We start from the raw sequence: 23383 nt of genomic DNA on the forward strand, positions 1-23383 counted from the left end.
ATGAACTTAACGGGTAGGTAGTACCCTAATTTAAACTTATAAAACGCTAATATGAAGAAAAAGCTTTTATAAATGAGTTCATATTATGCTACGAAATACTATTGACTACTCTTAATATTCTGTATGATTAACTCGATTCAGTTGGCTATTTTGAATTAAATGGCACCGACTACTCGACACACCATGAATATGAGCGAAGAGGAATTTCGTACCTTTCTTGCTGCAAACATAGCCGCAGTACAGGCTGCGCTACATACCAACAATAACTCTGAATCTAGCAATGCAGCTAACGGCGCAAGAAATCGTGTAGGATGCTCCTACAAAGAATTCACTGCCTGCAAACCTTTGGAATTTGATGGAACCGAAGGACCAATTGGATTGAAACGGTGGACCGAGAAAGTCGAATCGGTGTTTGTCATAAGTAAGTGTACTGAAGAGGACAAAGTTAAGTACGCTACGCATACCTTCACAAGTACTGTGTTAATGTGGTGGAACACCTATCTTGAACAGGTAGGACAAAATGCTGCTTACGCACTACCGTGGTCGGCATTCAAGCAATTGATGAACGAGCAGTACCGTCCTAGAAACGAAGTCAATAAGCTCAAGGTAGAGCTTAGAGAGTTACGAATACAAGGGTTCGACATTACCACGTATGAACAACGATTCACAGAGTTGTGCCTATTGTGTCCGGGAGCGTTCGAAGATGAAGAAGAGAAGATCGACGCGTTTGTAAAAGGGTTACCAGTAAGGATTCAAGAAGATGTGAGTTCACACGAGCCCGCTTCCATACAAAAGGCAAGTCGAATGGCTCATAAACTCATAAATCAGATTGAGGGAAGAATTAAAGAGCAGGCGGCCGAAGAAGCCAACACGAAACAACTCAAGAGGAAGTGGGAGGAAAATGGTGACAAGAGTCACCAGTACAACAACAATAACAATTACAACCACAATCGTAACAACTATCCCAACAACCGCAACAACAATCGCAACAATAACCGCAATCCTAACAATAACTACAACAAAAATCCCAACAACAACCACAACAACTGTTTCAACAACAATAACAATCTCAACAACAACCTCAATAACAATAACGGCAACAAAAACCAAAAACAGCCATGTCATAGGTGTGAAGAAAATCATCAGGGGTTTTGTACGACATTTTGCAATAGGTGTAAAAGAAGTGGTCATAGCGCGACAAAGTGTGAGGTCTACGGACCAAAGTTTAATAGAACTAAAGGAATAAATAGTGTCGGAACAAGTAATGCCGGAACGAATAGTGTCGGAGTAAGTAATACCAACGCTGTTTGTTATAAATGTGGAAAACCATGCCACATTATTAGAAATTGCCCGAATCAGGGGAATACTAATGGACAGGGCCGTGGAAGAGTTTTCAATATTAATGCGGTAGAAGCACAGGAAGACCCGGAGCTTGTTACGGGTACGTTTCTTATTGACAATAATTCTGCTTATGTTTTATTTGATTCGGGTGTGGATAGAAGCTATATGAGTAGAGAATTTTGTGCTAAATTAAGTTGCCCATTGACACCTTTGGATAATAAAATTTTACTCGAATTAGCAAATGGTAAATTAATTTCAGCAGATAATATATGCCGGGATAGAGAAATTAAACTGGGTGATGAAACGTTTAAGATTGATTTAATACCAGTCGAGTTAGGGAGTTTTGATGTAATAATTGGCATGGACTGATTGAAGAAGGTAAGAGCAAAGGTCGTTTGTTACAAAAATGCGATTCGCATTATGCGTGAAAAAGGAAAACCTTTAATGGTGTACGGAGAAAAGAACAACTCGAAGTTAAATCTTATTAGTAGTTTGAAGGAGCAAAAACTAATAAGAAAAGGTTGTTACGTCATTCTAGCACACATCGAGGAAGTTAAACCTGAAGAAAAGAACATCAGTGATGTTCCCGTCGCAAAAGAATTTTCCGATGTATTTCCGAAAGAATTACCGGGATTACCCCCACATCGATCCGTTGAATTTCAAATAGACCTTGTACCAGGAGCTGCACCAATAGCTCGTGCTCCATACAGACTCGCATCCAGCGAAATGAAAGAATTACAAAGTCAGTTACAAGAACTTTTAGAGCGTGGTTCATTCGACCAAGTACATCACCATGGGGAGCTCCTGTTCTGTTTGTCAAGAAGAAAGATGGTACATTCAGGTTGTGTATCAACTACCGAGAGTTGAACAAACTTACCATCAAGAACCGTTCCCATTACCGAGAATCGACGACTTATTTGATCAACTACAAGGCTCGTCGGTTTATTCGAAGATCGATTTACGTTCTGGATATCATCAAATGCGGGTGAAAGAGGATGACATTCCAAAGACTGCTTTTAGGACGCGTTACGGTCATTACGAGTTTATGGTTATGCCGTTTGGATTGACTAACGCACTAGTTGTGTTCATGGACCTCATGAACCGAGTGTGTGGGCCATATCTTGACAAGTTTGTCATTGTTTTCATCGATGACATACTTATTTACTCGAAGAATGATCAAGAGCACGAAGAACATTTTAGAAAAGTGCTAGAGTTGCTGAGAAAAGAAAAACTATATGCTAAGTTTTCAAAATGTGCATTTTGGTTGGAAGAAGTTCAATTCCTCGGTCATATAGTGAACAAAGAAGGCATTCAGGTGGATCCAGCAAAGATTGAAACCGTTGAAAAGTGGGAAACCCCGAAAACTCCGAAACACATACGCTAATTTTTAGGGCTAGCTAGTTATTACAGGAGATTCATCCAAGATTTTTCCAAAATAGCAAAACCCTTGACTGCATTAACGCATAAAGGGAGGAAATTTGAATGGAAGGATGAACAAGAAAAAGCGTTTCAATTGTTGAAGAAAAAGTTAACTACGGCACCTATATTGTCATTACCTGAAGGGAATGATGATTTTGTGATATATTGTGACGCCTCAAAGCAAGGTCTCGGTTGTGTATTAATGCAACGAACGAAAGTAATTGCTTATGCGTCTAGACAATTGAAGATTCACGAGCAGAATTATACGACGAATGATTTAGAATTAGGCGCAGTTGTTTTTGCATTAAAGACTTGGAGGCACTACTTATATGGGGTCAAAAGTATTATATATACCGAACACAAAAGTCTTCAACACATATTTAATCAGAAACAACTGAACATGAGGCAACGCAGATGGATTGAATTGTTGAATGATTACGACTTTGAGATTCGTTATCACCCGGAGAAGGTAAATGTGGTTACCGACGCCTTGAGCAGAAAGGACAGAGAACCCATTCGAGTAAAAGCTATGAATATAATGATTCACACTAACCTTACTACTCAAATAAAGGAGGCGCAACAAGGAGTTTTATGTAGTGACCCGAACTTTTCCATGTTTATATATATTAATTGAGATTGATATTTACATGATTAAATGTTTCCAACATGTTAAACAATCAAACTTGTTAAGACTTGATTAATTGAAATAGGTTTCATATAGACAATTGACCACCCAAGTTGACCGGTGATTCACGAACGTTAAAACTTGTAAAAACTATATGATGACATATATATGGTTATATATATAGTTAACATGATATTATGATAATTAAACATATCATTAAGTATATTAACAATGAACTACATATGTAAAAACAAGACTACTAATTTAATGATTTTGAAACGAGACATATATGTAACGATTATCGTTGTAACGACATTTAATGTATATATATCATATTAAGAGATATTCGTACATCATAATATCATGATAATATAATAATTTAAAATCTCTTTTTATATTATAAACATTGGGTTAACAACATTTAACAAGATCGTTAACCTAAAGGTTTCAAAACAACATTTACATGTAACGACTAACGATGACTTAACGACTCAGTTAAAATGTATATACATGTAGTATTTTAATATGTATTCATACACTTTTGAAAGACTTCAAGACACTTATCAAAATACTTTTACTTAACAATAAAGCTTACAATTACATCCTCGTTCAGTTTCATCAACAATTCTACTCGTATGCACCCGTATTCGTACTCGTACAATACACAGCTTTTAGATGTATGTACTATTGGTATATACACTCTAATGATCAGCTCTTAGCAGCCCATTTGAGTCACCTAACACATGTGGGAACCATCATTTGGCAACTAGCATGAAATATCTCATAAAATTACAAAAATATGAGTAATCATTCATGACTTATTTACATGAAAACAAAATTACATATCCTTTATATCTAATCCATACACCAACGACCAAAAACACCTACAAACACTTTCATTCTTCAATTTTATTCATCTAATTGATCTCTCTCAAGTTCTATCTTCAAGTTCTAAGTGTTCTTCATAAATTCCAAAAGTTCTAGTTTCATAAAATCAAGAATACTTTCAAGTTTGCTAGATCACTTCCAATCTTGTAAGGTGATCATCCAACCTCAAGAAATCTTTGTTTCTTACAGTAGGTTATCATTCTAATACAAGGTAATAATCATATTCAAACTTTGGTTCAATTTCTATAACTATAACAATCTTATTTCAAGTGATGATCTTACTTGAACTTGTTTTCGTGTCATGATTCTGCTTCAAGAACTTCGAGCCATCCAAGGATCCATTGAAGCTAGATCCATTTTTCTCTTTTCCAGTAGGTTTATCCAAGGAACTTAAGGTAGTAATGATGTTCATAACATCATTCGATTCATACATATAAAGCTATCTTATTCGAAGGTTTAAACTTGTAATCACTAGAACATAGTTTAGTTAATTCTAAACTTGTTCGCAAACAAAAGTTAATCCTTCTAACTTGACTTTTAAAATCAACTAAACACATGTTCTATATCTATATGATATGCTAACTTAATGATTTAAAACCTGGAAACACGAAAAACACCGTAAAACTGGATTTACGCCGTCGTAGTAACACCGCGGGCTGTTTTGGGTTAGTTAATTAAAAACTATGATAAACTTTGATTTTTAAAAGTTGTTATTCTGAGAAAATTATTTTTATTATGAACATGAAACTATATCCAAAAATTATGGTTAAACTCAAAGTGGAAGTATGTTTTCTAAAATGGTCATCTAGACGTCGTTCTTTCGACTAAAATGACTACCTTTACAAAAACGACTTGTAACATATTTTTCCGACTATAAACCTATACTTTTTCTGTTTAGATTCATAAAATAGAGTTCAATATGAAACCGTAGCAATTTGATTCACTCAAAACGGATTTAAAATGAAGAAGTTATGGGTAAAACAAGATTGGATAATTTTTCTCATTTTAGCTACGTGAAAATTGGTAACAAATCTATTCCAACCATAAATTAATCAACTTGTATTGTATATTATGTAATCTTGAGATACCATAGACACGTATACAATGTTTCGACCTATCATGTCGACACATCTATATATATTTCGGAACAACCATAGACACTCTATATGTGAATGTTGGAGTTAGCTATACAGGGTTGAGGTTGATTCCAAAATATATATAGTTTGAGTTGTGATCAATACTGAGATACGTATACACTGGGTCGTGGATTGATTCAAGATAATATTTATCGATTTATTTCTGTACATCTAACTGTGGACAACTAGTTGTAGGTTACTAACGAGGACAGCTGACTTAATAAACTTAAAACATCAAAATATATTAAAAGTGTTGTAAATATATTTTGAACATACTTTGATATATATGTATATATTGTTATAGGTTCGTGAATCAACCAGTGGCCAAGTCTTACTTTCCGACGAAGTAAAAATCTGTGAAAGTGAGTTATAGTCCCACTTTTAAAATCTAATATTTTTGGGATGAGAATACATGCAGGTTTTATAAATGATTTACAAAATAGACACAAGTACGTGAAACTACATTCTATGGTTGAATTATCGAAATCGAATATGCCCCTTTTTATTAAGTCTGGTAATCTAAGAATTAGGGAACAGACACCCTAATTGACGCGAATCCTAAAGATAGATCTATCGGGCCCAACAAGCCCCATCCAAAGTACCGGATGCTTTAGTACTTCGAAATTTATATCATATCCGAAGGGTGTCCCGGAATGATGGGGATATTCTTATATATGCATCTTGTTAATGTCGGTTACCAGGTGTTTACCATATGAATGATTTTTATCTCTATGTATGGGATGTGTATTGAAATATGAAATCTTGTGGTCTATTATTATGATTTGATATATATAGGTTAAACCTATAACTCACCAACATTTTTGTTGACGTTTTAAGCATGTTTATTCTCAGGTGATTATTAAGAGCTTCCGCTATCGCATAGTTAAATAAGGACGAGATTTGGAGTCCATGCTTGTATGATATTGTGTAAAAACTGCATTCAAGAAACTTATTTTGTTGTAACATATTTGTATTGTAAACCATTATGTAATGGTCGTGTGTAAACAGGATATTTTAGATTATCATTATTTGATAATCTATGTAAAGCTTTTAAAAACCTTTATCTATGAAATAAAGGTTATGGTTTGTTTTAAAAATGAATGCAGTCTTTGAAAAACGTCTCGTATAGAGGTCAAAACCTCGCAACGAAATCAATTAATATGGAACGTTTTTAATCAACAAGAACGGGACATTTCAGTTGGTATCCGAGCGTTGGTCTTAGAGAACCAGAATTTTGCATTAGTGTGTCTTATTGAGTTTGTTAGGATGCATTAGTGAGTCTGGACTTCGACCGTGTTTACTTGAAAAATGATTGCTTAACAAATTTTGTTGGAAACTATATATTTTTAACATGTGAATATTATGTGATATATTAATCTCTTAACGTGTTTGATATTATGTGATAGATGTCTACCTCTAGAACAAGTCCCATTGACTCACCTAATAATAATGAAGAGTCAAATGTAAATTGGAATGATTCGTGGACTGATTCACAAGTTCCCGAAGAAGAACCGGAAGAAGAGTCGGAACCGGAAGAAGAATCGGAACCGGAAGAAGAATCAGAACCGGATGAAGAAATAGAACCGGTGGGGGAAATAATAAAACGGTTAAGTAAAAGAAAATCCTCAACCAACCGACCAAGGTTAATTATGGTCAATGGTGTTTCCGCCAAGGAAGCAAAATATTGGGAGGATTACCAATTCTCCGATGAATCGGATTCCGACGAGAATTCAGATGATGTTATAGAAATTACCCCAACTGAATTTAAAAAGGCAAAAGAAAATAATAAGGGAAAGGGCATAAAAATAGAGAAATCTAATTCCAACCCCGATGAACTTTATATGTATCGTCAACCCCCGAAGTCCTTAAGTTGTAACAATGACCCGGGAACCTCTAAACCACCAGGTTTTTCTAAACCAATGTGGAAAACGACGGCTCGTATTAGGGGAACATCATATATCCCTAGAAACTTGGCAAAACGAACCAAAACCTAAGAAGAAGAAGAAACAAGCGAGTCGGAATAAGATAGTTGTATTCGTGTGGTGTAATATATGTAATATAGTGTGCTTATGCTTTATGATATATGTAAAAATTGCTTGTATTAATAAGTATTTTTTTTTATGAATCTAACTCTTGTCTATTTTACAGTATAAAAACACAAAATGGATAGACAACCCAATATTTTAAGAGACCTACCAGGAGACATGATTGATGAAATCTTGTCTAGAGTCGGTCAGAATTCTTCTGCACAACTATTAAAGGCGAGATCAGTTTGTAAGACATTTGAAGAACGTTCCAAGAATGCCTTGGTTTATAAAAGGCTTTCGTTCGAAAGATGGGGGATATCACATTGGGAAATCCATAAGTTACGATGTGTTTACTTTGACGCATATATTGCGGGGAACCCAAATGCTATTTTACGCAATGGGTTAAGAAATTATTTTGACTCAATATATCCGAATATTGGACTTCGTGATTTAGAAAAAGCGGCTAACATGCAACATAAAGAAGCATGTTATGCTTACTGATTAGTAATGTTCGCTTCTCACCAAAGTGAGAACAAGAACATCGGGCTGCAACTATTAAACAAAACATTTCCACAAGTGACGGAGTCGGTAATTGGGGTAAGAAATGAGGTTTTTAGATTGTTACGGGACTGTTGGACATTACGTAACCCTCGTCCCTTTGACGACGTTACAACACGCTGTCTTATCAACAGCCATAACGGTTATGTTCCACAAGACCAAAGATGGGAAGTAATCCTAGTAAAACCAGAATGCATGACTTTTTTCTGGACTTATGAATTACGTGTCTTTATTGTCTTTGCTGAACGACTTGTGTACTAGCTAGAATTATCTTTACAACCATCTTGTATCAAATTTATTGTGTGCTATATTTCATGCTATATGTAAAATAAGCGGTATTGTAAGTTTGTAAAATATTGTGTAAAAGTTTGAACGCGAAATATTATTATAATCAGTTTTTCATATAGAATTGTAGTAGTTGAATTGTATATTAGCTACTAAGTATGAACTTAACGGGTAGGTACTACCCGAATTTAAACTTATAAAATGCTAATATGAAGAAAAAGCTTTTATAAATGAGTTCATATTATGCTACGAAATACTATTAACTACTCTTAATATTCTGTATGATTAACTTGTTCCATTTGACTATTTTGAAGGAAATGGCACCGACTACTCGACACACCGTGAATATGAATGAAGAGGAATTCCGTACTTTTCTAGCTTCAAACATAGCCGCAGTACAGGCTGCGCTACATACCAACAATAACCTTGGATCTAGCAGTACAGGAAATCGTGTAGGATGCACCTACAAAGAATTCACTGCCTGCAAACCTTTTGAATTTGATGGAACCGAAGGACCGATCGGATTGAAACGGTGGACCGAGAAGGTCGAATCGGTTTTTGCCATAAGTAAGTGTACTGAAGAGGACAAAGTGAAGTACGCTACGCATACCTTCACAGGTTTTGCGTTAACATGGTGGAATACCTATATAGAGCAAGTGGGACAAGACGATGCATACGCACTACCGTGGTCAGCATTCAAGCACTTGATGAACGAGAAGTACCGTCCCAGAACCGAGGTCAATAAGCTCAAGACAGAACTTAGAGGGTTACGAACCCAAGGATTTGATATTACCACGTACGAAAGACGATTCACAGAATTGTGCCTATTGTGTCCAGGAGCGTTCGAAGATGAGGAAGAGAAGATCGACGCGTTTGTGAAAGGATTACCGGAAAGAATCCAAGAAGATATAAGTTCACACGAGCCCGCCTCCATACTACAGGCATGTAACAAACTAGTGAACCAGATTGAAGAAAGAATTAAGAACAGACTGCTGAAGAGACCAATGTGAAGCAAGTCAAAAGAAAGTGGGAGGAAAACGGTGATAAGAATCACCAATACAACAATAATAGCAATTACAACAATAATCGCAACAATTATCCCAACAATCGCAACATCAATCGCAACTACAACAAACGGCCCAACAACAACAACAACAACAACAACAACAACAGCAACTACAACAATCATCCCAACAACAATAATAACCGCAACAACAACAACAATCAGAAGCAGCTATGCTAAAGGTGTGAAAAGTATCACTCGGGGTTCTGCACCAAATTTTTCAACAAGTGTAAAAGAAATGGTCATAGCGCGGCGAAGTGTGAGGTTTACGGACCAGGGGTTAACAGAACGAAAGGAACAAATGGTGTTGGAACGAGTAATGGCGGAGCAAGTAGTGTCGGAGCAAGTTATGCCAATGTAGTTTGTTATAAATGTGGAAAACCGGGCCACATTATTAGAAATTGCCCGAACCAGGAGAACACGAATGGACAAGGCCGTGGAAGAGTTTTCAATATTAATGCGGCAGAGGCACAGGAAGACCCGGAGCTTGTTACGGGTACGTTTCTTATTGACAATAAATCTGCTTACGTTTTATTTGATTCGGGTGCGGATAGAAGCTATATGAGTAGAGATTTTTGTGCTAAATTAAGTTGTCCATTGACGCCTTTGGATAATAAATTTTTACTCGAATTAGCAAATGGTAAATTAATTTCAGCAGATAATATATGTCAGAATCGGGAAATTAAACTGGTTAGCGAAACATTTAAGATTGATTTGATACCAGTAGAGTTAGGGAGTTTTGATGTGATAATCGGTATGGACTGGTTGAAAGAAGTGAAAGCACAGATCGTTTGTTACAAAAATGCAATTCGCATTATACGAGAAAAAGGAAAACCCTTAATGGTGTACGGAGAAAAGGGCAACACGAAGCTACATCTTATTAGTAATTTGAAGGCACAAAAACTAATAAGAAAAGGTTGCTATGCTGTTCTAGCACACGTCGAGAAAGTACAAACTGAAGAAAAGAGCATCAATGATGTTCCCATTGCAAAAGAATTTCCCGATGTATTTCCGAAAGAATTACCGGGATTACCCCCACATCGATCCGTTGAATTTCAAATAGATCTTGTACCAGGAGCTGCACCAATAGCTCGTGCTCCTTACAGACTCGCACCCAGCGAGATGAAAGAACTACAAAGCCAATTACAAGAACTTTTAGAGCGTGGTTTCATTCGACCAAGCACATCACCGTGGGGAGCTCCTGTTTTGTTTGTCAAGAAGAAAGATGGTACATTCAGGTTGTGTATCGACTACCGAGAGTTGACCAAACTTACCATCAAGAACCGCTACCCACTACCGAGAATCGACGACTTATTTGATCAACTACAAGGCTCGTCTGTTTATTCAAAGATTGACTTACGTTCCGGGTATCATCAAATGCGGGTGAAAGAAGATGATATTCCAAAGACTGCTTTCCGAACACGTTACGGTCATTACGAGTTTATGGTCATGCCGTTTGGTTTAACTAATGCACCAGCTGTGTTCATGGACCTTATGAACCGAGGGTGTAGACCATACCTTGACAAGTTTGTCATTGTTTTCATTGATGACATACTTATTTACTCAAAGAATGACCAAGAACATGGTGAACATTTGAGAAAGGTGTTAGAAGTATTGAGGAAGGAAGAATTGTACGCTAAGTTTTCAAAGTGTGCATTTTGGTTGGAAGAAGTTCAATTCCTCGGTCACATAGTGAACAAAGAAGGTATTAAGGTGGATCCGGCAAAGATAGAAACTGTTGAAAAGTGGGAAACCCCGAAAACTCCGAAACACATACGCCAGTTTTTAGGACTAGCTGGTTACTACAGAAGGTTCATCCAAGATTTTTCCAGAATAGCAAAACCCTTGACTGCATTAACGCATAAAGGGAAGAAATTTGAATGGAATGATGAACAAGAGAAAGCATTTCAGTTATTGAAGAAAAAGCTAACTACGGCACCTATATTGTCATTGCCTGAAGGGAATGATGATTTTGTGATTTATTGTGATGCATCAAAGCAAGGTCTCGGTTGTGTATTAATGCAACGAACGAAGGTGATTGCTTACGCGTCTAGACAATTGAAGATTCACGAACAAAATTATACGACGCATGATTTGGAATTAGGCGCGGTTGTTTTTGCATTAAAGACTTGGAGGCACTACTTATATGGGGTCAAAAATATTATATATACCGACCACAAAAGTCTTCAACACATATTTAACCAGAAACAACTGAATATGAGGCAGCGTAGGTGGATTGAATTATTGAATGATTACGACTTTGAGATTCGTTACCACCCGGGGAAGGCAAATGTGGTAGCCGATGCCTTGAGCAGGAAGGACAGAGAACCCATTCGAGTAAAATCTATGAATATAATGATTCATAATAACCTTACTACTCAAATAAAGGAGGCGCAACAAGGAGTTTTAAAAGAGGGAAATTTAAAGGATGAAATACCCAAAGGATCGGAGAAGCATCTTAATATTCGGGAAGACGGAACCCGGTATAGGGCTGAAAGGATTTGGGTACCAAAATTTGGAGATATGAGAGAAATGGTACTTAGAGAAGCTCATAAAACCAGATACTCAATACATCCTGGAACGGGGAAGATGTACAAGGATCTCAAGAAACATTTTTGGTGGCCGGGTATGAAAGCCGATGTTGCTAAATACGTAGGAGAATGTTTGACGTGTTCTAAGGTCAAAGCTGAGCATCAAAAACCATCAGGTCTACTTCAACAACCCGAAATCCCGGAATGGAAATGGGAAAACATTACCATGGATTTCATCACTAAATTGCCAAGGACTGCAAGCGGTTTTGATACTATTTGGGTAATAGTTGATCGTCTCACCAAATCAGCACACTTCCTGCCAATAAGAGAAGATGACAAGATGGAGAAGTTAGCACGACTGTATTTGAAGGAAGTCATCTCCAGACATGGAATACCAATCTCTATTATCTCTGATAGGGATGGCAGATTTATTTCAAGATTCTGGCAGACATTACAGCAAGCATTAGGAACTCGTCTAGACATGTGTACTGCCTATCATCCACAAACTGATGGGCAGAGCGAAAGGACGATATAAACGCTTGAAGACATGCTACGAGCATGTGTTATTGATTTCGGAAACAGTTGGGATCGACATCTACCGTTAGCAGAATTTTCCTACAACAACAGCTACCATTCAAGCATTGAGATGGCACCGTTTGAAGCACTTTATGGTAGAAAGTGCAGGTCTCCGATTTGTGGGAGTGAAGTGGGGGATAGACAGATTACGGGTCCGGAGATTATACAAGAAACTACCGAGAAGATCATCCAAATTCAACAACGGTTGAAAACCGCCCAAAGTCGACAAAAGAGCTACGCTGACATTAAAAGAAAAGATATAGAATTTGAAATTGGAGAGATGGTCATGCTTAAAGTTGCACCTTGGAAAGCCGTTGTTCGATTTGGTAAACGAGGGAAATTAAATCCAAGGTATATTGGACCATTCAAGATTATTGATCGTGTCGGACCAGTAGCTTACCGACTTGAGTTACCTCAACAACTCGCGGCTGTACATAACACTTTCCACGTCTCGAATTTGAAGAAATGTTTTGCTAAAGAAGATCTCACTATTCCGTTAGATGAAATCCAAATCAACGAAAACCTTCAATTCATCGAAGAACCCGTCGAAATAATGGATCGTGAGGTTAAAAGACTTAAGCAAAACAAGATACCAATTGTCAAGGTTCGATGGAATGCTCGTAGAGGACCCGAGTTCACCTGGGAGCGTGAAGATCAGATGAAGAAGAAATACCCGCATCTATTTCCAGAAGATTCGTCAACACCTTCAACAGCTTAAAATTTCGGGACGAAATTTATTTAACGGGTAGGTACTGTAGTGACCCGAACTTTTCCATGTTTATATATATTAATTGAGATTGATATTTACATGATTAAATGTTTCCAACATGTTAAGCAATCAAACTTGTTAAGACTTGATTAATTGAAATAGGTTTCATATAGACAATTGACCACCCAAGTTGACCGGTGATTCACGAACGTTAAAACTTGTAAAAACTATATGATGACATATATATGGTTATATATATAGTTAACATGATATTATGATAAGTAAACATATCATTAAGTATATTAACAATGAACTACATATGTAAAAACAAGACTACTAATTTAATGATTTTGAAACGAGACATATATGTAACGATTATCGTTGTAACGACATTTAATGTATATATATCATATTAAGAGATATTCGTACATCATAATATCATGATAATATAATAATTTAAAATCTCTTTTGATATTATAAACATTGGGTTAACAACATTTAACAAGATCGTTAACCTAAAGGTTTCAAAACAACATTTACATGTAACGACTAACGATGACTTAACGACTCAGTTAAAATGTATATACATGTAGTATTTTAATATGTATTCATACACTTTTGAAAGACTTCAAGACACTTATCAAAATACTTCTACTTAACAAAAATGCTTACAATTACATCCTCGTTCAGTTTCATCAACAATTCTACTCGTATGCACCCGTATTCGTACTCGTACAATACACAGCTTTTAGATGTATGTACTATTGGTATATACACTCTAATGATCAGCTATTAGCAGCCCATGTGAGTCACCTAACACATGTGGGAACCATCATTTGGCAACTAGCATGAAATATCTCATAAAATTACAAAAATATGAGTAATCATTCATGACTTATTTACATGAAAACAAAATTACATATCCTTTATATCTAATCCATACACCAACGACCAAAAACACCTACAAACACTTTCATTCTTCAATTTTATTCATCTAATTGATCTCTCTCAAGTTCTATCTTCAAGTTCTAAGTGTTCTTCATAAATTCCAAAAGTTCTAGTTTCATAAAATCAAGAATACTTTCAAGTTTGCTAGCTCACTTCCAATCTTGTAAGGTGATCATCCAACCTCAAGAAATATTTGTTTCTTACAGTAGGTTATCATTCTAATACAAGGTAATAATCATATTCAAACTTTGGTTCAATTTCTATAACTATAACAATCTTATTTCAAGTGATGATCTTACTTGAACTTGTTTTCGTGTCATGATTCTGCTTCAAGAACTTCGAGCCATCCAAGGATCCATTGAATCTAGATCCATTTTTCTCTTTTCCAGTAGGTTTATCCAAGGAACTTAAGGTAGTAATGATGTTCATAACATCATTCGATTCATACATATAAAGCTATCTTATTCGAAGGTTTAAACTTGTAATCACTAGAACATAGTTTAGTTAATTATAAACTTGTTCGCAAACAAAAGTTAATCCTTCTAACTTGACTTTTAAAATCAACTAAACACATGTTCTATATCTATATGATATGCTAACTTAATGATTTAAAACCTGGAAACACGAAAAACACCGTAAAACTGGATTTACGCCGTCGTAGTAACACCGCGGGCTGTTTTGGGTTAGTTAATTAAAAACTATGATAAACTTTGATTTAAAAGTTTTTATTCTGAGAAAATTATTTTTATTATGAACATGAAACTATATCCAAAAATTATGGTTAAACTCAAAGTGGAAGTATGTTTTCTAAAATGGTCATCTAGACGTCGTTCTTTCGACTAAAATGACTACCTTTACAAAAACGACTTGTAACTTATTTTTCCGACTATAAACCTATAATTTTTCTGTTTAGATTCATAAAATAGAGTTCAATATGAAACCATAGCAATTTGATTCACTCAAACCGGATTTAAAATGAAGAAGTTATGGGTAAAACAAGATTGGATAATTTTTCTCATTTTAGCTACGTGAAAATTGGTAACAAATCTATTCCAACCATAAATTAATCAACTTGTATTGTATATTATGTAATCTTGAGATACCATAGACACGTATACAATGTTTCGACCTATCATGTCGACACATCTATATATATTTCGGAACAACCATAGACACTCTATATGTGAATGTTGGAGTTAGCTATACAGGGTTGAGGTTGATTCCAAAATATATATAGTTTGAGTTGTGATCAATACTGAGATACGTATACACTGGGTCGTGAATTGATTCAAGATAATATTTATCGATTTATTTCTGTACATCTAACTGTGGACAACTAGTTGTAGGTTACTAACGAGGACAGCTGACTTAATAAACTTAAAACATCAAAATATATTAAAAGTGTTGTAAATATATTTTGAACATACTTTGATATATATGTATATATTGTTATAGGTTCGTGAATCAACCAGTGGCCAAGTCTTACTTCCCGACGAAGTAAAAATCTGTGAAAGTGAGTTATATTCCCACTTTTAAAATCTAATATTTTTGGGATGAGAATACATGCAGGTTTTATAAATGATTTACAAAATAGACACAAGTACGTGAAACTACATTCTATGGTTGAATTATCGAAATCGAATATGCCCCTTTTTATTAAGTCTGGTAATCTAAGAATTAGGGAACAGACACCCTAATTGACGCGAATCCTAAAGATAGATCTATCGGGCCCAACAAGCCCCATCCAAAGTACCGGATGCTTTAGTACTTCGAAATTTATATCATATCCGAAGGGTGTCCCGGAATGATGGGGATATTCTTATATATGCATCTTGTTAATGTCGGTTACCAGGTGTTCACCATATGAATGATTTTTATCTCTATGTATGGGATGTGTATTGAAATATGAAATCTTGTGGTCTATTATTATGATTTGATATATATAGGTTAAACCTATAACTCACCAACATTTTTGTTGACGTTTTAAGCATGTTTATTCTCAGGTGATTATTAAGAGCTTCCGCTATCGCATAGTTAAATAAGGACGAGATTTGGAGTCCATGCTTGTATGATATTGTGTAAAAACTGCATTCAAGAAACTTATTTTGTTGTAACATATTTGTATTGTAAACCATTATGTAATGGTCGTGTGTAAACAGGATATTTTAGATTATCATTATTTGATAATCTATGTAAAGCTTTTAAAAACCTTTATCTATGAAATAAAGGTTATGGTTTGTTTTAAAAATGAATGCAGTCTTTGAAAAACGTCTCATATAGAGGTCAAAACCTCGCAACGAAATCAATTAATATGGAACGTTTTTAATCAATAAGAACGGGACATTTCATTTTAAAAGAGGGAAATTTAAAGGATGAAATACTCAAAGGATCGGAGAAGCATCTTAATATTCGGGAAGACGGAACCCGGTATAGGGCTGAAAGGATTTGGGTACCAAAATTTGGATATATGATAGAAATGGTACTTAGAGAAGCTCATAAAACCAGATACTCAATACATCCAGGAACGGGAAAGATGTACAAGGATCTCAAGAAACATTTTTGGTGGCCGGGTATGAAAGCTGATGTTGCTAAATACGTAGGAGAATGTTTGACGTGTTCTAAGGTCAAAGCTGAGTATCAGAAACCATCAGGTCTACTTCAACAACCCGAAATCCAGGAATGGAAATGGGAAAACATTAACATGGATTTCATCACTAAATTGCCAAGGACTGCAAGTGGTTTTGATACTATTTGGGTAATAGTTGATCGTCTCACCAAATCAGCACATTTTCTGCCAATAAGAGAAGATGACAAGATGGAGAAGTTAGCACGACTGTATTTGAAGGAAGTCGTCTCCAGACATTGAATACCAATCTTTATTATCTCTGATAGGGATGGCAGATTTATTTCAAGATTCCGGCAGACATTACAGCAAGCATTAGGAAATCTTCTAGACATGAGTACTGCCTATCATCCACAAACTGATGGGCAGAGCGAAAGGACGATACAAACACTTGAAGACATGTTACGAGCATGTGTTATTGATTTTGGAAACAGTTGGGATCGACATCTATCGTTAGCAGAATTTTCCTACAACAACAGCTACCATTCAAGCATTGAGATGACACCGTTTGAAGCACTTTATGGTAGAAAGTGCAGGTCTCCAATTTGTTGGAGTGAAGTGGGGGATAGACAGATTACGGGTCCGGAGATAATACAAGAAACTACCGAGAAGATCATCCAAATTCAACAACGGTTGAAAACCGCCCAAAGTCGACAAAAGAGCTACGCCGGCATTAAAAGAAAAGGTATAGAATTTGAAATTGGAGAGATGGTCATGCTTAAGGTTGTACCTTGGAAAGGCGTTGTTCGATTTGGTAAACGAGGGAAATTAAATCCAAGGTATATAGGAAAAACGAAAAACTTCAAGGTACCTTGGAAAGGCGTTGTTCGATTTGGTCAACGAAAAACTTCAATTCGTCGAAGAACCCGTCGAAATAATGGATCGTGAGGTTAAAAGACTTAAGCAAAACAAGATACCAATTGTTAAAGTTTGATGGAATGCTCGTAGAGGACCCGAGTTCACCTGGAAATGAGAAGATCAGATGAAGAAAAAATACCCGCACTTATTTCCAGAAGATACGTCAACACCTCTAACTGCTTAAAATTTCGGGACGAAATTTATTTAACGGGTAGGTACTGTAGTGACCCGAAATTTTCCATGTTTATATATATTAAATGAAATTTTTATTTACATGATTAAGTGTTTCTAACATGTTAAGCAATCAAACTTGTTAAGACTTGATTAATTGAAATAGGTTTCATATAGACAATTTGTCCACCCAAGTTGACCGGTGATTCACGAACGTTAAAACTTGTAAAAACGATATGATGACATATATATGATTATATATATAGTTAACATGATATTATGATAAGTAAGTATATCATTAGCCATTTTAACAATGAGTTATATACATAAAATTGAGTTTATTGAATTAAGAAACTCGAAACTATATATATAACGATTATCGTTATAACAACCTCTTACTAAATACATATGAATCATATTAAGATATTGATACACTATGTTTAATCATGATAAATGATAAGTAAACATGTCATTAAGTGTATTAACAATGAACTACATATGTAAAAACAAGACTACTAACTTAATGATTTCGAAACGAGACATATATGTAACGATTATCGTTGTAACAACATTTAACTGTATATATATCATACTAAGATATATTAATATATCATAATATCATGATAATGTAATAATTTAACATCTCTTTAGATATAATAAACAATGGGTTAACAACATTTAACAAGATCGTTAACCTAAAGGTTTCAAAACAACATTTACATGTAACGACTAACGATGACTTAACGACTCAGTTAAAATGTATATACATGTAGTGTTTTAATATGTATTCATACACTTTTGAAAGACTTCAAGACACTTATCAAAATACTTCTACTTAACAAAAATGCTTACAATTACATCCTCGTTCAGTTTCATCAACAATTCTACTCGTATGCACCCGTATTCGCACTCGTACAATACACAGCTTTTAGATGTATGTACTATTTGTATATACACTCCAATTATCAGCTCTTAGCAGCCCATGTGAGTCACCTAACACATGTAGGAACCATCATTTGGCAACTAGCATGAAATATCTCATAAATTTACAAAAATATTAGTAATCATTCATGACTTATTTACATGTAAACAAAATTACACATCCTTTATATCTAATCCATATACCAACGACCAAAAACACCTACAAACACTTTCATTCTTCAATTTTCTTCATCTAATTGATCTCTCTCAAGTTCTATCTTCAAGTTCTAAGTGTTTTTCATAAATTCTATAAGTTCTAGTTTCATAAAATCAAGAATACTTCCAAGTTTGCTAGCTTACTTCCAATCTTGTAAAGTGATCATCCAACCTCAAGAAATCTTTCTTATTTACAGTAAGATATCTTTCTAATACAAGGTAATACTCATATTCAAACTTTGATTCAATTTCTATAACTATAACAATCTTATTTTGAGTGGAAATCTTAATTGAACTTGTTTTCGTGTCATGATTCTGCTTCAAGAACTTTCAAGCCATCCAAGGATCCTTTGAAGCTAGATCTATTTTTCTCATTTCCAGTAGGCTTATCCACAAAAACTGAGGTAGTAATGATGTTCATAACATCATTTGATTCATATATATATAACTACCTTATTCGAAGGTTTAAACTTGAAATCACTAGAACATAGTTTAGTTAATTCTAAACTTGTTCGCAAACAAAAGTTAATCCTTCTACCTTGACTTTTAAAATCAACTAAATACATGTTCTATATCTATATTATATGCTAACTTAATTATTTAAAACCTGGAAACACGAAAAACACCGTAAAACCGGACATACGCCGTCGTAGTAACACCGCGGGCTGTTTTGGGTTTGATAATTAAAAACTATGATAAACTTTGATTTAAAAGTTTTTCTTCTGGGAAAATTATATTTCTTATGAACATGAAACTATATCCAAAAATTATGGTTAAACTCAAAGTGGAAGTATGTTTTTCAAAATGGTCATCAAGACGTCGTTCTTTCGACTGAAATGACTACCTCTTACAAAAATGACTTGTAACTTATATTTCTGACTATAAACCTATACTTTTTATGTTTAGATTCATAAAATAGAGTTTAATATGAAACCATATCAATTTGATTCACTCAAAACGGAATTAAAACGAAGAAGTTATGGGTAAAACAAGATTGGATATTTTTTTATTGTTGTAGCTACGGGAAATATTGTAACAATTCTATAAAAATCTTATCCTAGCTAACTTATATTGTATTATACATGTATTCTAATATATTATGTAATCTTGGGATACCATAGACACGTATGCAAATGTTTTGACCTATCATATCGACCCATGTATATATATTATTTGGAACAACCATAGACACTCTATATGCAGTAATGTTTGAGTTAGCTATACAGGGTTGAGGTTGATTCCAAAAATATATATACTTTGAGTTATGATCTAGCTTGAGACGTATATACACTGGGTCGTGGATTGATTCAAGATAATATATATCAATTTATTTCTGTACATCTAACTATGGACAACTAGTTGTAGGTTACTAACGAGGACAGCTGACTTAATAAACTTAAAACATCAAAATGTATTAAAAATGTTGTAAACATATTTTGAACATACTTTGATATATATATATGTATATATTTGTTAGAGGTTCGTGAATCGACCAGTGGCCAAGTCTTACTCCCGACGAAGAAAAAGTCTGTGAAAGTGAGTTATAGTCCCACTTTTAAAATCTAATATTTTGGGATGAGAATACATGCAGTTTTATAAATGTTTTACGAAATAGACACAAGTAAATGAAACTACATTATATGGGTGAATGATCGAAGCCGAATATGCCCCTTTTGCTTGGTAGCCTAAGAATTAGTAAATCGATCTACTAATTGAAAAGGAATCCTAAAGATAGATCTATTGGGCCTAACGAACCCCATCCAAAGTACCGGATGCTTTAGTACTTCGAATTCGTTTTTATCATGTCCGAAGGATTTGTAACATCCCGCATTTTTCCGTTAAATTATTTTTAACGCCGTCTTTTTCTTTTTAGATAATATTCCTCGTATCTAGATTCGTAACCTCCGTTAGCTAACATTCTAAATATTCTCGTTATCGGATTTTAATACGCGTTTTAAAATATTCCGTTTAGGTATTTTCCGCACCCGACTACAAACTCGAGGGACTAAAATTGACACGGGGCAAACTAGTTGACTAGGCCACCTAGTCCACCCCAATCACCACCATTCAACCATCTCCCTCTCTCTCTCTTTCTCTCTAGCAAGAACACACACACAAACACCCAATTCAATCATTCATCATCTAAATTCGATCTAGGAGGCTTACAACAAAACAAATTACATATTTGGAATCCTCTCTTCATCCTCTACAATTTGATACCAACTTCATCTCGTTTGGGTAACATTTCTAAAACTCTAGATTTCTCTAAATTCGTGTTTTTTGATTTGAAATGGTGTTAGTTAGTGTCTATGGCTCGTGTCTAGCATGAATATATGATTTACTTGCTCGATTTGTTGTTTTGAGTAACTAGTTTGAACATTTGAAATGGGTTTGCTTAATCTTGCATTTTGGAAGATTAAATGTTGTTTGATTGTTAAAGTTCATGTTTTAATTGTGTTACTAGTATCACTAGCTTCGTTTTGATGCATAGGTTGATTAAGAAAACTTCAAAAACCCGATTAATGATTTTGTGATGTTTGACTAGGGTTTGATAGTTCTTGACATGAACTTTTGATGCTTGAATGCCATGAAATGTTAATTGTTAGTGTTTAGTAGTAATGTATGCTTCATTACCTTCGAAACGGCATATCGTATGTGTAAATTGGATTCCCGAATCATAAAATACGTTTTACGAACTTGAAACTTTGAAAATAAACCTTTCTTGATCAATTGACGAGTTTTCGGTTATTGTAATTGATGTTTTTGTTTGGTGATATGTGGTTAGTTGTATTGCTCGTCAAAATACCTTTCCAAGGATATAAGATACATGTTTTGGTTGTTTGCGGATCATAAATGGTGAATGTTTGATGTTTGGTTCGTGCATACTTTGAAAACTGACCAGAAATCTCTGCCCAGATGGTGGCGCGGCGCGCCCCATCCCCGCGCGGCGCGCGGATTGGCCTGGCCAGATTCTGCTCACTTTGTCACATTTCACGCGAAATGTTTGACTAGCTACCGACCCCCGATTCACATGAAACTTGTTTTAATATACTTGTATATGAATATTTAGCATAGAAAAATAGTTCGGGACCCGACCCGAACGCGTTGACTTTTCGTTGACTTTGACCAAGTTTGACTTTTAGTCAAACTTAACCAAACTTTTATGCAATCGTTCTAACATGCTTTTATACTTGTTTCTTGTATGAAACTTGACAACGTGATTCACATGCTATACTTAATCGAGTCGTAACGAGCCATAGGACTAATTGAATACATTTCACCCGACCTTGTGTCGTAACCGGTTAATTGATACAACTTACTTGTTTAGGTCAAGGCTAAGCAACTTTCATGCATACGTTACTTTGTGAAGTACTTTATTAACTCTTGCACTCAAGGTGAGATCATAGTCCCACTTTTTCAATCACTTTTATTCTTTACATCGTGGGCTGAGAAACACATACATTTCATACTTATTTACTTTTCATGCTTTTACATTGTGAACAAATACGAATACAAAGATGCATACGAGTTTGAACAAAAGTCCTCAATCCAATTATCATTAGTTCCACTTGCAGGGTGTAAGTGTAAGCGTGTAATTATGTTGTGTGGCCATACGGGTTTAACAAACCCTCATTCAGACGGTTCGCTACCGTTAGTGAATGAAATATAATTTCTACAATGTATAGTGTAAGTTCTAACACTAAATTCAAAATTCAGAGGGAAGATTCGGTTAAGCCTTGATAATTGGGTGCTCGTGATACAAATACTATTTTGGAATGTGAATGATTCTGGTTGAGCAATTCTTAAAGAACCTTGTGGTTCAATACAATTTACTTACTAAACCTATGATTTCACCAACGTTTTTCATTGACAGATTTCTATGTTTTTCTCAGGTCTTGCACGATATGTGATACATGCTTCCGCTTACTATTTGATACTTGCATCCGATGTCGAGTATACATGCATTTCATGGAGCGTCTTTTGACTTTACTTTAAACCGTGTCGCCTAGATTTCAATCGTATCTATAACGTTGTAACTTAACTTTTGGTTGAACAATTCTTGTAAACTTTGAAACAATCTTTATTTTGAAATGAAGGCGACATATTTTGGTCAAACGTTATCTTAAAGACTTATAATCAGGTAATGGGACCCACGTAGCCGACGCCGTCACTTGACGATTTGTCGGGGTCGCTACAGGTGGTATCAGAGCCAGGTTGTAGGGATTTAGAGTTCATTTGTGTCCACCCCGAGTCATAAGGTACATAGGTGAATCTAGACTACAACCGGCATATAGACTGAAGTAGGAATTACTTGACTATTTGTGCATTTATACTCGAACTCTTCTATCATATCTAACTCGTATTCGATCTTGATCTTACGTTGATAAATTTTGTTGATGCGCCACCTTGACTTTATGAAGTAATGCTAAATGCACATGAGAATCAGGGTAATATAATTTCCGGGATTATATTACGGTTATTCACATG

At 35.2% G+C, this 23383-nt stretch overlaps 1 protein-coding gene across 1 annotated transcript in view; it reads right to left on the bottom strand.

The window, feature by feature from the left end:
• LOC139868369 (uncharacterized) overlaps nucleotides 1–23383 on the bottom strand; it is a 79942-nt gene that overhangs the window by 9841 nt on the left and 46718 nt on the right. The window contains exon 8 of the mRNA XM_071856701.1: nucleotides 239–317. Within this exon, the coding sequence (XP_071712802.1) occupies nucleotides 239–317 (79 nt within the window). The remainder of the gene's footprint in view (nucleotides 1–238; nucleotides 318–23383) is intronic.

Source organism: Rutidosis leptorrhynchoides, chromosome 9, assembly GCF_046630445.1.
Source record: "Rutidosis leptorrhynchoides isolate AG116_Rl617_1_P2 chromosome 9, CSIRO_AGI_Rlap_v1, whole genome shotgun sequence".
Lineage (NCBI taxonomy): Eukaryota > Viridiplantae > Streptophyta > Magnoliopsida > Asterales > Asteraceae > Rutidosis > Rutidosis leptorrhynchoides.